The 16398-nt window shown below is 26.0% G+C and overlaps 2 protein-coding genes across 4 annotated transcripts in view; one reads left to right on the plus strand and one right to left on the minus strand.

Moving 5' to 3' along the window:
• The window catches only part of LOC105846586 (uncharacterized), a 39445-nt gene extending 25787 nt beyond the window's left edge, over nt 1-13658 (minus strand). Inside the window, exons 1-7 of one of the 3 annotated variants that reach the window (XM_065810423.1) lie at nt 13155-13658; nt 4190-6832; nt 3609-4062; nt 3117-3319; nt 2896-3041; nt 2569-2710; nt 1858-1995 (exon numbers count right to left, since the gene is read on the minus strand). In XM_065810423.1, the coding sequence (XP_065666495.1) occupies nt 1858-1995; nt 2569-2710; nt 2896-3041; nt 3117-3319; nt 3609-4062; nt 4190-6806 (3700 nt within the window). In that variant the 5' untranslated portion in view covers nt 6807-6832; nt 13155-13658. Of the gene's footprint in view, nt 1-1857; nt 1996-2568; nt 2711-2895; nt 3042-3116; nt 3320-3608; nt 4063-4189; nt 6833-8372; nt 8510-9585; nt 9840-13154 lie in introns of those variants that run through there. The other 2 variants (XM_065810421.1, XM_065810422.1) reach the window with 2 other exon arrangements.
• Nucleotides 13659-13863: 205 nt separating this feature from the next.
• Nucleotides 13864-16398, plus strand: part of LOC100212257 (uncharacterized) — a 54112-nt gene continuing 51577 nt past the window's right edge. The window contains exon 1 of the mRNA XM_065810425.1: nt 13864-14084. Within this exon, the coding sequence (XP_065666497.1) occupies nt 14027-14084 (58 nt within the window). The 5' untranslated portion in view covers nt 13864-14026. The remainder of the gene's footprint in view (nt 14085-16398) is intronic.

Here is a 16398-nt window from a genome sequence, read left to right on the forward strand (position 1 = left end):
GAAACTTAATGTACCATTAAAAGAAGCATTTTTTTTAATGGTGATTTAAGTACCATATGCGGTAGTGGCGTAGTGGTAAAGCACTCGCTTCATAGGTAGATGCAGTAATGGTGTAGTGGTAAAGCGCTCGCTTCATAAGTGAGAGGTTCCGAGTTCGATCCCCACCACATCCCTGGTAGTACCGCGGTCATCTTGCTTCTCCACGCAGCGGCCTTGTTCGTCAAGGTTCGTATTTAGGGGTTATAGAGTTAAGAGAGGTTTATAACCACTATTAAGTAGCCTCCTCATCTGTAGTGGCCTTCTCGACCTTGGGGAGGAGAATAACAAAGAAAAAAAAACAAAAAAAAAATAGTAAAATACTTTATCTTGAAATATTGATCAAAATAATGAGATGGAAAGCTTTTTTCTACATGAACAACAACCTGATGGTATGACCAAAACTAATGATAATGATAATATCAAAGAAAACTTTATACTTTATGGCATCAACACATTGCATTGCCCTCAGAAGATTAAAGATATGTGTGCATTTGATAACAATTTATTTGAAATAATTTAAAACATCCAGTTTAGAAAGATCCAATGCAACTTCCAAAATAAATTAAAAAATGACGTTTCCTCTATTTAAAAATTGAAATATACTTACACATATGCAGATAAGACATCAAACTTATAGAAACTTTGTCATCTTTTATTTACATCTAAAGATGAAATACAAGATGACAAACACTAATACAGCTTATTATAAAAATTCCAACAATAAAAACAAATTCAACAACAATCCAACAATAAAAGATCATATTAATAAGGGAGGATTAATTATACTAAAAAATCAAAATGTTTTCAGAAAAATCAATACAAAATCTTCCAACTGTTTCTCACATTGAAACATCATAAATCTAACTTTTTTAAATAATCCATAGTCTCATAAACTCAGCAAAGAACGAAAAAGAAGTTGACTTTTATCCTTCTATAAACAAGAAGCTTCTTATTGACTCTATTTGCTTTGCTGAACAGTATATTACCATCATTAACAAGCACAAATCTTTTATTTGTCAAGCACATAAATCCCTATTATTTAATGATAAAGAAGTTTGGATAAAAAAAACAATAGATTTATTTGATATCACCATGGGAGCATTTGATGGTGCCAAGGCATGTGAGTTGGTTGGAATTTTCTTTCTTTTCCAAATTTCTAAGTTTTATAACAAGTTTGATTTTGCCAAAAAATGAAATAAAGCGCTTGCCAAAAAATAAAAGTGCTTTTTTTAAATTGCAACAAATCTTTTTTGTTCATCAAATGAAAAATTGTAAAAACATCTATATGTATAAATTTTTAATCTAGAATTAAATTAAATTTTCATTTTGCTGTTGTTTTTTTAATTATCTTATTTAAAATTTAAATTTTGTTTTGTAATTTTTAATGCATTTATTTTATTTGATAATTTATATAAATATTTTTGCAGTTTTTTAAGTATTTTATCTAAAATTTAAGTGAAAGATTCGTTTTGCCAGGTATCTTTTAATTATTTCATTTAGAATTTAAATAAATTAATTTTTACTTTCTGTTTTTATCTTAATTATTATGTTGTATTATTATGTGTTAATATTTATTTAAAATGCTTTTCTTTTTTTTGTCATTTTTGTACAGTTAAACTTGTGTAATTCAAATTCTCAAGGGGTGCCAAAGTATATTTGAATTCGAGAGTTTTCAAATTATAGGATTTCAATCCTAAATATTAAACCCTAAAGGGATTTGAATTAATAAAACAATTTTTTTCAACAATAATCTTTGGATTTATAGGAGCTTAAATTACAAGAATTACAACTGTATATACTACTGATGAAAACACAAACCTTTGCAGTTAAATCCATCACCATAGTATCCATTCTTACAGAGACAATAGTATGATTTTCCATTGCTAATACATTCTGTTAAATTATTACAACGTGGAACATCTTTATACCCAAATTTAATATTTGACTTGCACATATCTAAACTCATACATAAACATACATAAATTTTTTAATTATTGCAATTTAACTTTAAAAATTTCCAACAAAAAAAAACTAAAAATGAAAGAATTCTTATTTTTATATACTTCTATGAATTAAAATAACCAAAACAAAAGAAGAACTTGGGGAAGAGGCAGATTGATTTTGTAATAAATAATGCATACATACGCAGGAGGGGAGTAAAACATACAGGTGTTTACCAGGAGGATGGGGACCAAAATCAGTGGTTTTACTTCATACGTACTTTATGGATGCCCCCAAAGCATAATTTGCTATTTTTAAAAACATCTCTGGTCTTTTGTAAAATTGAAACAACAGATGTCTAACATATTGCTGAAGTCCAATTAATATAGGATTATTTGTTAACCTAATAGGGTTTTAGGGTTAAATGGTTATTTTTAGCTGTTTTACAGTTAGGTTACCTAAAAATTTGAAACATGTCTCATGCACAATGGCTCTCTCAAATAAACACTCAAAAAACTATTCTAATTAAATTGAAACTCCCCCTTGACTTGTATCATTTTAAAAAGATATTTTTAACATATGTCTTACCTTGTAATAAAAAAGTGGCAATACTAGAATCAATCTCGTAGCCTTGAGAAGAAGCAGTGCAAAAGTAATGACCAGAATCAGATGGTCTGCTTAATGTTAACATACTAGAGTTAGATACATTTAAAACTTGATGACCAGAATTCTGAATAAAAAATACTATAAGTAAAATAATTTAGAATAAAATCTGTTTGATAAATAAATATTCACATGCATTTCTGTTCACAGAAAAAAATAAAAATTAATTTATATTTTTATTTTATTTCTGTGAACTTTTTTTTTAAACATAAATATTACAAAAAGCAATTTTCATTTTCAAAATTCATTTACAATTAAAATTTTGTTCCATCTGTAGTTTAAATCTTTTCCATAAGCTTTACATTGGTAGTGTTTTACCAGTGGGGAAAAATTGTTTTCATTGCTAGGTTGGACATATATAACAGGTATGTTTGTATTAAACAACTCAAACAAAATTCCTAAAAAAAAAAAAAACTTTTAATAAGAAACATTATGAAAATCCAATTAACTTTTAATAAAAATAAAGCACTTGCCATCTCTATATACTGCAATATTGCTTTGTTTAAGCAAATTTATCTCACTTTCTTTGGTGCATACAATGTAAAATTCCATAAATTGATGCAAATTTAAGAAAACATGCTTATTGAATTGATGAATAAACAAGTTTTCTTTTATCATAGTTGTTGTAAAAACCTCTCCATCATCCAATCTGCCATCTATTACCAGAATAACTGAGCTGTTATTCAAAAAATGATTTAAAACTCGCTTTTAGGTAATAAAAAAAATTAGATAAAAAGTAAATTATAATATCAAAAAAAATCTAAACAAATAAAATAAATAACAAATAAGTCATAAAACTTTTATTTATCTTAAGTCATCTTATAATCTTAAGATGACCAAAGATGATGTTATTTTTGAATGATGATCAAAGATGATGTCATTTTTGAAAGATGATATCACTTTTAAAAGGCGATGTCATTTTTAAAAGATGATGTCATTTTTTAAAATCTTTAAGATATTTATACCTGTTTTCATTAGTAAATAAGTTTGCAATAAGTAAATATCTTCCTTGAAAATATGCTCGATATTCAAATCCATACACAGCATGAAACTTTGCTTTTACATTACAATACAACATATTGTTTTGGAAGTTAAAACTTTCAAAATTTTTCAACTCATTCCCATGATAAGCAGCATAAATATTTAAATGAAACATTGATGCATTTATCGATGCTATTATGTTCTCCTCACTTTCAAGATTAGCCAAAAACATTATTTCAATATTATCACAATAAATGCAAACAAATTGTATCAGTTCGTTTGTTTTATTGCTCATTGTTGCAAGTATTATTTGTGTCACATCCCATATTTTACTAATCTTATCATGAAGATTATTAAAGTTTAAAAGTTGACTAGTATTTTTATTGATTTGTGATGAAATTTTCAACATAATTACATAGATACCTGGTTTACCAACAACTAAAAAATAAAAGTCTATAAAAAACTGGTTTGAAGAGAACAAAAAAGTTTTGGAAATTAAATTATAAACTATGCAAAAATCTGGTTCATATGTATTTTTATAAATTTATAATTATTAATTTTTTACCACTTGAAGCATTGATTGGTGCAGTTTCTGGGAGAAAAAAGTTGGAAAATCCAAAATAACTTGCATACTTAACACTTTCGGAGATCCCATCCAAAATCCCAAACATAACAGAAGTTCCATCCAAAACTTCAAACCTTAAACCATCTGAAACTTTAAAGTTGATTTGAATAATATCACCAAAGTGAAAAAGTAGAACCCCTGAGAATTGCAATGTTACTTGGGGTGACCAAGTAAATAATCTTTTGGTTGCACTAAAATGAGGAAACAGTTTTTGACCTTTTTTAGACATATAAACCTCAACAAATTGTTCAGCAAAATTATTTAATGACTCTAGTTTCAAATGAAACACAACTGATGTAACAGCAACAAATGTTTTCAAAGCAACAAAATCATATAAAAAATTAACAAACTGACTGGGCTTGCTATATTTTGGAATAGTAAAAATAATGTCACCAGTAGATTTGGCAAAAGTCGGAGAGATCACAGCGGTAGCGAGCTGGGATTGTTTATTAGTAAGCATAAAAACTGACACAGCGTAATGTTCTTTGACTACATTTATGTTATTCAAATTATGTTTTATAAAGAATTGCAAACAATCATATTGGTTTAAGTAATATATTTTTACAATTGAAACTGTTAAAAATTTAGAATTTGCGTTTGCTTGGTATGAATAATACTTTTTTAATTTAGAACCAGAATGTAAATGTAACTCTAAAGTTATTTCCATAAAATCAAAAACAACACTAGCATCAATATTAAAAACTACAGTAATGCTATAAACACCAGGATGAATAACCTGTATTTTATCTTTGTGCAAAGAAATACTTTTTGAAAAAAATACTGATCTTTGGATCTTAGGCTCTTTAAAAGTAAGCATAAGGTCTTTGTTTTTTTCTAATGCATCATTTTTTTCATTTGCAAGAGATACCCCAACAGAGTCCTCAAAAATATTTAAATACTGTATTTCAAAAAGAATACTAATTTCATTTTCTAAACAGTAAAAAGGTGACATGCACTCTTGAAGAATAGAAAGTGAATCAGATGTTTTAAGTAGCAAAACAAGAGGTAAAAAACATGAAGATAAATCTTCATGAACACATTTCCAGATATTCTGTTGTAATGCATTTCTTTTGTAAACCAAACTAAAATTGAATTTCTTTTCTTGTATTTTTTCACTAAAAAAATTTATAACAATATAAAAAATACCATCTTGAGTAACTTTTAAACTAAGCATGTCTGTACTCAAAACAACTTTTGTATGGTGTCCAACAAGTGCTTTTTTAAATTGTATATACCTTTGGTGACTAATTTTTTGAAGACTACTGTTCCCAGCATTATTAATATATAAGGAGTTACTAAGCGGAAATGGAATTCTAAAAATTGTTAGAGAACTTAAAGGTAAAATTGTTAGGCTAGATGATGTTTCAATGTGACACAACAAAGATTCTTTTTGCATAATGAATAATACATTGGCAACAGATATTATGTTAGAGCTTGATGATGTATTAATAGAAATTGAAGACTTTTCTTCACCATTTAAAGAAAAGCCAACTTTTATTGTTGCTGTTTCGTTAATAAACATAACCAGCTTTAGGCTGACAAAGTAATATCCTGTAGATGCAATTTGAAAAGCACCATTAAAGTATACAAAATTTGTGTTGATGTTCCAACTAGTAATCTTTACAAGCTCACCTGTATTCTTTACTACTTCTTCATTCATTAAATTAAAAAAAAAATAAAAGTGGTCATGTAGAGGATTCCATGTAAGGCTTTCAATAAAAAATATGGAGTACTGGGATTTCGACGAAACAATTCCTCCATTTTCAACAGTCACTTTAAGTGTCAATTTTGTTTTAGAAAAATATTTTTTAACCAATGCAAATGGAATAGTCTTTGAAATATTACTGTATGAATGTGAATGGTATAAAATATCTTCAGAGGCATAACAATCACTAAAGTAAACATTCATCTCACCACTTGCATTGACCAGAACAAGATTAAGACTGATTAAATAAAAGCCATCGATTGGTACTATAAAGTTTCCTGTTGATTTAGAAAAAACATTTCCAACATCAATATTAGTTTTCCAATTTACTAACAATTGTTTTTCAGCTCCAGGTAAAAGTTCCATCTGTTTTGGTGATGCTAGAAAACCTAACGAGTGTGGATATGAACAAATAAATTGCATAGTGAAACTTGATTTTGACAAAATACTTATATATACTGAAGAAAAAATATGCACTTGAATACTAGCTGCTTCATCTATTAAAACAACCCAGTTAGAATAAAGAGTTTTTGTATAATTTTGATTAAAGTCTTCAGTTATATAGCACTTTGTTTGAGAATTTGCTGTCACTGATATCTTTGTCATGAAAAAGGCACCAGATACAGGCTTTTGAAAGTGAATTTGTAAAGATGCAAAATATAACCCTGGTCTTGAGGCATAAAATGTTGATTCATTTTTAATGTGAAACCCTTCAACAAAAACACCTTTTGTTGAATGCTTTTTTCGCCATCCATTTAGCAATGCCCATTTATCTAATGATATTATTAATTGCTGATTAGTATTACTTTCATGATGACGATTACTGGGCTGATAATTTTCAAGGTTAACCATAAAACCATTTTCTGGGTACAAATGAACTAAATTATAATAAAATAATAATTTCAATATATATATATGTAATACATTATAATTATTATATATATATAATACATTATAATTATTATATATATATATATATATATATATTTATATATATACATATATACATTATAATTACATAATATATTATACTTCAGACCCATATAAGGGTCTCTTGACAAGAAGAGGAAAAGAAGTAAAAATCTCCGAAAAGTTTTGACATAGTTAATGGACAGCCCTTAATGCTTTCATTAATGGCAAACTATAATATATTTATTATATATCTATTTTTATAAAAGTTAGGAATTTCAAAAACACTAATATAATTGTTTTCAAAAACTTTTGATAAAAAAATGTTTATGCTTCTATTTTTTTCTCAACCTGGTTATAAGATATGATAAAAATGGAAGCCATACAATTAAATTTAAAAATCTTCTATTTAAGAAAATTTAATAACAGTTTTAAAGCCTTCTTTCAACACTGTTATGCTTCTCTGAAAACTATTTTGCTATGATGTTTTTACAACCATATGGTATTGCTATGATGTATTTACAACCATATATCTGATAGTAAAAGACCTTTCACTCGTAAATAAAGAGAGCTTATTTGTACATGAAATGCTAAAAACCAAAAAATAATGAAAAACTAAAAACCAGGAATAATAGATAAAATCAAAAAATTTGATCTGAAACAGATCAATATTAACTTAACTGAGCTTAACTGATTTAGCAATTGAATTAATCTTTATTCACAATTACTAATTATAAAAATTAATCTTGATTTATAATTATTATTTGTATTCAATGGCCTTATGATAAAGTTCTTATTCTGCAATTTCAAAATAATGTTAAATAGCAATTCTGAACTTCTAGATGCTCTCTACAAAATCTAACTTTGCACAAGTTTAAAAGAAATTGACAAAATTATTTTTTCCTAAACTTATGTTCAGTTGCTTTAGGAAAAAGTGTTTTTTTAAAGTTGACAAGTTTCACAACTTGTTTTATCAAAGTTGACTCAAAAGGTCCCAAAAACGCTCCTTCTGGAAACTTTTTTATTTTTTTATAATTTTATTTCGAACTAATTTTAAATGCTTAAATTTTTCTGCTAATTTCTAATTTTTATTTCGAAAATATTTAACACCATGCTGAACAAATTGTTTTGCTTAATCTAATAATTATTAGGCTGATTTTCATTTAAATGTTTTACATTTAAATTTATTTTCTTTATTTATATGAAAATTCTTTTTGCACTTAAAAATTTTTGTACTTTTTAATAAAATACAACATTAATTTTGCCAAAAGACGTAAATTATTATAAAAAGTCTATCAAAAAAATTATAAAAAAATAAAATAAACAAAACTTTTTTTTAATATAAATAAATTCATTTTCTAATCGTTGTAATTAAAAACCAAATCATGAAATATATATTTAAACATCGATACCCCATTTAACTATATAACTATATTTTCAAATGTAAAAATTTAACATTCTAGAAAATTATTGCAAACAAAAAGCAATTTCCTGGAAATAAAAAATAACCTATTTACGCTCGGCCTAAAATGTAAATTTTAGTTGGCTACTTGAACTCCATGCCAGGTTAAGTATCGGGCCGGGCCTAGGTTGTAATGAGTAATGCTTTGGTAGAGAATGGAGTAATGTAAAAATATAGTTACAATGGGTATTTTCTCTGTTAAAATTAAATTCCATAGCCTAAAACCATTCAGATTTTTTTGGCTCAGGCAGGGGACAAAAATTCAAATTTAATGTCTACAGAAGCAACCGTTAAAAAAAAACATGTCATAGTTTTTTGGATTATGAAATCCATCCAGATTCAACTACTCTAACCAACTTGTCTGATCTCTAATTTTTCGTCAACTCGATGCTTTTCATCCACAATTTATTATGCGTTGTATAAGTTTCAATATTAAAATATTTTAAAATACCGCAATGTGTTTTGGAAATCTTGAATTTAAAAGTTTCAAGAAATTTTTTTTTTTCACAGTTTTTTTATGTTTTTATGTTTCTTTTTAGGAGAACTGAAAAAATACTTAAAGATACAACGGTCAATCATTTCTCATTTCGTTGGAACTATTTTTATAAATGGCCTTTACTAAAAAGTTTTATAAAAAAATATTTGTTTTTTTTTTCTTACCGAAAAATATTATATTGATAATTATGATCATTATTTACTTAGCTAGTACTTTAACTCAGTATTACGAATATCATGAAAAAATTATTTATGTAAATTTTTTTTTTTTTATAATGTTACAGATATATTTATTGCTTTCATGTTTTGCTCTATAAATATATAAATACAATTAATATTTCAATATAAATATAGATAACCAGGGCAAGAAAAAGTCACAACTTGTCTTATCGCCAAGATCTGAAAGTGTTTCACATTTAGTAAAAGGTGTTTATGTGGGTATGCACGTTTATGTTTAAAAGTTTTAAAATAAGTCAATGACAAGACAAATGTCGTACCTTCCAAAATCAGGCTTTGAAATAATTGCTATGGTTTTAATATTGTTTGTATTGTTAGCGAATTTTTTAATATAACAATTTTATATTTTATTCCAAATATATGTAAATATTCAAGAGTTTTCTTTTCAGCGGCTGGGTATTTTTTCTCAAGTAAAAAAACTGTTGTTTATGAATAGCGTTTAAATGTCAAAAAATGGAAATCATGACAGTGTTCCATTTAACCTGAAAATAGTTATTTTTTTAAAGTAGTGACACTAGTAAAACTTACCTTGAAAAAACAAACCGCAAAACACAAAGTAAAAAATCCACAAATATTTGATTTTTTGGTTACTCATACTTTTATGAAAAAAATAAAATTGCCCAAAGAAAGATCGTCGTACGTTTTAACATCTTTCGTACGTTTTAACATCAATGAAAAGTTGATTTTTTGAAATAAAACTTTTTTTACAATTTTTTTTAAACAATATTTTTTAACAAGAGGCTATAATTATTAAAGTAATATCAAATTTTTGTTGTTGTATTGTACTTTTACATTTTCTTTCTGCTTTTTTATCATTGTTGCTTTTTTTTGTATTGTTTTTAAAAGATTTAAAAGACCTTTTATAAATCAAAATGAAATACTTTACTTTTACAATAGGATTGTTGATTTCATTTTTAAATTTGATTTTAAGTTTTATCAAAAATCAGATGCATGGCTATTGATACATTCTTACAGATATTGTTTGTTTGTTTTTAATTATATTTATATGATATCGACATTTTTCTTTTTCATAGGGGTGGAGTTTTTTGTGTTAAGAAACTTTTTTTTTTGTTAAGAAAAAGTCAGCATGCAAAAGTTTGCTCTAATTGGGATAAGATGTATTTTTTATCAATATTTTTTGCGTGACTTAAAACTTATTTTTTATCAATAGATTTTATGCGTGACTTAAAAACTTACCAGTTTCTGATTGAAGGCTTGATTATTTATAGGTTGATTTTCGCCTTTCGATATATTCACATCTTAAAAAATACCATTTTCAATGGTCAGTTTGACCTCAGAAACCTTGGGACCTATTCTAAGTTTTCTCACTTCGAAAATAGATAAGAGACGTGAACAATGTGAATTGCTTTTCCAAGTGTAACATTTTAAAATTTTTTCCAAATATATTTTAAATTAATGCAAGGTTTTTAAAAAATGACACGCTATCAAGTTTCTATGCAAGACCTCTAAGTTAGGCTCTCTCCTTTGATTTCTAAGTTGAATCAATTGATGCATTTTTGAAATGCAAATGTTAAGCTTTAAAGTTGTGCAAAACGCCATTTACAGTTCGAAATGAAAAGATAGCTGAAATCTCTTGTTTTTTAATGAATGAGTGCTGTAAAGAGCATATAGTGCATAAGTGATGCATTTTAAATGGTTTACCGCAACGCGCTCTTTCTTGTATCACTTACAGTCAGTTCAAGACGATGATTTAAGCAATGCTATACAACTAGCCAACGTAACTTCTGCTTTAGTTGTGTGAAGACACCAGTATTTGATCCAGTTATAACGGAGACACCATCACTCTAAAATCTTGGTAAACTGTTGGATATAGAGAAATCTAAAAATCTCTGCCGATAAAGACAGTTTAGGGTCTGAGTTGTATTTCTGCAACATTTGTTGCATTTAACTTCAGTAACTCTGCAAATATGCTAGATAGAAATGTGAAGAAAATGCAATCAAATAATTGAAAAGACCTTAACAATGCTGTAAAAAATTTAACAATGTTGTAAAAAATTTATTTTTTTTTATAAAAATTATTAAGTGAATCCAATCTTGTGCGTTGATCAGTTTTTACCACGTCATAATCATAATCAGTGTACATTTTTCTTTTTTACTTTCACTTTTCAAAAATAATGAGATGTTATATGATATATATATATATGATATAACTTATATCATATATATATATATATATATATATATATATATATATATATATATATATATATATATAAATATATATATATATATATATATATATATATATATATATATATATATATATATATATATATATATGATATAAGTTGACTAGTCGACTTCGAAAAATTGAATAGTCAATTTAATCGATTATGGATTTCCTACTAATCGATTAAAGGTCAATTTAGTCGACTTACAATCTTAAAATAGTTATATCTTTTTATTCAATTTAATTTTTTGAAATTTTAATTTCTGTTTGTTCGTTTAATAACAATAGCATGTACTATGAAAACTATTACATACTGTTTTTTTTTGTTTACACTCTTAAAGTTTTATCTAATTCATATCATGTTTGCAATATTTATATCTAATTAAACTTTTGATTATATATTTTATTTATTTATTATTTTTGTTATTCACTTTAAATTTGTGATTTTCAAAAAAAATTTTTACAGGGTCGTTCCAATCTAGCTCTGGGCCCTGGGGCATAATTAAATCTAGAAGCTCTAAAATGTTAATGCTATCTATATAATATCATTGTAAATATGATTGCATATACTTTTTTATATTTAGCAAGTATTTAAAGTGATACCTAAGTCATTAGGGCCTGGAAATAAATTATCCCGTTGTCGTAGCGCACCTGCTCTCATTTTATTTTGCTCCATTATTATATAAACGATATGATATTAGAAAATAGAAAGCAAATATAAGTTATTTTGAAGTTTGATTAAAAAAGAAATTCTAAAATATCATGACACAAATGTTAAAGTACTCCAAAAACTACACCCAATCTTTCATACCTTTCTACTGAATTTGAAGTTATTGGTATGTATAAAGATTTTTTAGAAAAGCTATTTTCATGTTGAGGAAAATTGTAAACCATGTAAGGAATGGAGCCATCGCTTGCTAATGAGCTTTGATTAATTTATCAAAGATAAAGATAAAGACAAATAAAGATAGGCTGAAATGACGGAGGATAAAAAATTTTTTATTAGTCAGTGTATTTGCAAAAATTAGTTTCCTTGAATAAATACACTTTAAAGGCTACAATTTTTACAAAACGTTTGACTTTATTACAAAACATTTGAGAAAGAATGCATTAAATGCAATACTGTGGCTTGGCACTCAGCACATAATCGCCAAAAATTTCTTCGATCTTTTAACAAAATCTGTACTTACCCTTTTTGAAGCAGTAAAAAGGTGCAAGAAAAAATCAAAGTCAATTTATAAAAAATGACTCCAACTAATCACAAAAAAAAACACACAACAAAATGTTGGACTTTTTCAAGAATCCAATGAAAAGAGGATTTCTGAAACAAAAGTGAATTGCGCAACCTGTTAATCATTGAAGAAGGTTCTTTTATATGAGTTATTATTTATATGTAACCCCATATAAGTTATAACTCGTTTACTTTAAAGAATAATTTTGGCGTAACTTAGAAGTTTATTTAGCACCGTTATTAAATTTTTTTTTTTATCAGTTATATTAGTATTCAATTACTATAAATCAAAAATCAGAACAAAAATAAAATTTTGAATGATGTCATGAAGATTTTTTAAACAAGATTATTTAAATAAATCTTTTTTTTATTTTTAACTTTTTGTGTCTTTTCTTTGACCTCGTTTTCATTCTGAAATTCTTTGATAATTTGCTGACTGATAAAAACACTATAGTTCACTTTTTTAAATCTACTCTTAGTTTTCAGGATGTTCTTTAAGCATTAGAGCCGTTGGTTCTAATGCTTGAAGAACTTTAAAAAAAACAATCTAAACTGATTTGGCTTTAAGAAGAACTATCTGAACTGATTTGGATATTGTTATTGTAGGATTGAATGAAAACTAAAAAAATGAACCCGTTAAAGTAGAAGACGAACAGCTAAAATTTAAATATTTACTTGTTAGTATATTTATCTGCTGTTGTAAAATAAGCAAGTTTAATGTAGAATCACCGTTATTCTTTGTCACATGATGTTGAAAAATTCTTCTAGTGTTGAATTTAAGCTTGAAATGCACTTTGAAATTTGTGTATCGATTGATTCAGTCAATGCTATTGAACAATCAGCTCTTGAATCTGCAAAAGAAAATTAAATTAAATTTTTTTTAATTTTCTATTGGACTTTTTAAAGGTTTAGAAATGAGAGTGTCGTGTAAAATTCCTTCAATTTGTTGATGAGTTAGGGCAATGATAATTAACTTTCCCATTCTAAATTTCATCTTTAACGAGTCTATTTACATAGAAAATATTTTTTAAATGAAGTTATTGAATAAGCCCATTTAATAGATGCATCCATTTAATCGATTGTTTCCCTTATTTCTAAAATATTTATTTATAAGTGTGAAAAAAAAAGCTCTGACAAAAAAAGCGAAAGCTTCACTTCTTAAGTTTAAAAATTGTATATACACTGGTTATGCTGATCTCAGCAATTTCGTATGTACTCTGTCAAAGCGTTATAAAAATATATTATTGATAATGTAGACTTTCATATTCCAAATATTACTATGCAAACTGATTTAAATAATTTATTTGTATATTAATTATTACTAGCAATATTTAAAAACTGAATGCCAATTCATCAAATATATTTTTGATTCAAAAAAATAAACAATATAGAGTTTAAATGTGAAACTGTTATAACTTTAATATATCTACAACAAGAAGGTTTTAAAACATTAAATGTTTGTTTTTAGATTTCCAGTAATTATTACTGAAAATATTATTTCCAGTAATTATTCAGTTGAGTTTTAAAAAATGTGATTATTGTCGTTTATGATGGATTACATTTTATATAGCTTTTTAATATTTGGATTTTGTGACGTTTTAATAGGTAAGCGAGAGTTTATTGAATTCTGTTTTAACGGATAAAATAGTAAATAGGAAACTCCTAAAAATATGTACCCGATAAATCCGTGAATGTATAAATTATACTTGGACAGCTCCAACATTATTGCCAAGATAGTTAGATTATTTCCATATTTTAAGTTTTAAACTTTATAAAAATTCACAGAAGTAGCATTAATAACATCAGTAGTCAAGTCAGCATTAATAACATCAGTAGTCAAGTCAGACAGTCAATTCCAATAAAAAAAAAAAATTCTATTTATTGAAAAATAATGTCTTGGCAAATGTCTTTTATTTCAAGATTATATTTAGTTTGATAACCTTTCTCAGATTGGCACAGCTTTCTTGATTAAATAACTTTTTCAATTCTATTCAATAACTTATACATCTAAATGAAAAAATCACTTTTGTAACCATTCATGTTTTTTGTTGTATGCTTTTTTTTTTCAGTTTTTTGAGTTTTTTGTTTTTTAAAATGATTTTATAAAAAATATCCTCAGACATTAAAATACTCATTTACTAATAATATGTTATCCCTCACCTTGTGGCATTACAGAAGATTGACTAATTATATTTTCTAAGTAAACTTATGGCGTCATTAAGCAAACTTAAGGAAAGACAGCAAAAGTTTTAAAAAAAAAACCTATAGCACGAGGTCTGCGTTACCCATTTTGACTAAATATACCATAGCCCAAGAAAGACAGTAATCCTTGAACGTTCACAGAAAAAAAAAAAATTTTTAATCTAGTTTATTAGAAATCATAAAAAAAACTGATCCAAGTGCATTAATTTTATTCAACATTCATCTAGATAATTCATTTTTAAATTTAAATAATCTTATACTTATGAAACAAAATCCTATCATACAGGAGTTGTTGTTATAAAAACATTCTCATTTCAGTGCGAAATTTCTTTTCCTTTTGTTTTTACAATTAGACGCTGACACTTGAAGCAATATACAATAGACTGGTACTTGAAGCAATATACAATTAGACGCTGCCACATGAAGCGTTACATACTAATATGATTATCCTAAAAAACAGTTGTAAAAAATATTTTTCCCATATTCTAGGCTATAGTTTAAAAAATATACAATGATTTTCTAAACGCTAAACTCTAGCTAGAAATATTTGGTGACTAAAATATATTAAATATGAGTTGTAGACATATAATACTTCACTAAAAATATTCAAAAGCATTTTATTTTCATAACACTAACTATATGAACTCGAGAAAAATGAATTTGCAACTTCAATGCGTGATCATACATAGACTGCATTTATACAGTTCCTGTGACTCTGTAATAATAAGTCAATCCTGTAACTTTCTGCAAATCTTTAGTTTAGTTTATTTATCTAGTTTGCATTTTTCCGTGCATGACTCCGTTTCAAACCTAATTTTTCCGTGCATGACTCCGTTTCAAACTTAATTTATTCTTTGATAACATTACCATTCTTACCATTCTTTATTTACAAAACATTTATACAGATTAGAATTAAATTAGAGTTAACTGGAGATTAGTTATATTATTATAAAAACAATATACAAAGCACATACATTTTTCCATGCGTATTTTTTTGGAAATACCCATAATATAAATATTTAGTTATCGAATTTAATTATATTTAGGTATTAAATTAACCCAGTCATAATAGTCGAAACAAAAGTGGTAGGTTAACAATAATTCGCATAATGTTAAAAGTTGGTATAAAAGCAAATGTAAGATATTTGAACACATTACTAAAATACTCAAATAGATTAGCAAAAAAACATGTTTTTTCGCTAGCAAAAAACATGTTTTTTCTATTTTAGTATATACCTTTTGATATAAGTTCCTTGCGGCTTTTTTCTGATCTTGGATAAGAACAATGAAGGTGGTTTTATCGTTTAGCCGCTCTATAAAAAGTTGTATTAAATTAAAATTAAGTTTTTATAATTGTAATAAAAAAATTAAGATTATTAATTTAGGAATTTCAAGATTATTATTTTTTTTAAGAAATTTAAGATTATTAATTTAAGATTATTAATTTATTTTAGTTTTCATTAATACTATTATTATTATTTTTTTTTTTTTTTTGTAGAATTTTTTTGAATGAACATTTTTATGACTCCGATTAATAAATATAATTAACAAATACTCTTCTGCAAACAATTTTGAAACATTTCTTAAACAAAGTTTTCTTCTTTAATAATAATAATTCTTAAACAGAGTTTTCTTCTTTGAACAAAGTTATCAAGACTCAAAGTATTTCATTACTGTATACTAAATGACGCGCGTTCAGTTAGTCTTAGACGATATT

This window comes from Hydra vulgaris, chromosome 11, assembly GCF_038396675.1.
Source record: "Hydra vulgaris chromosome 11, alternate assembly HydraT2T_AEP".
NCBI lineage: Eukaryota > Metazoa > Cnidaria > Hydrozoa > Anthoathecata > Hydridae > Hydra > Hydra vulgaris.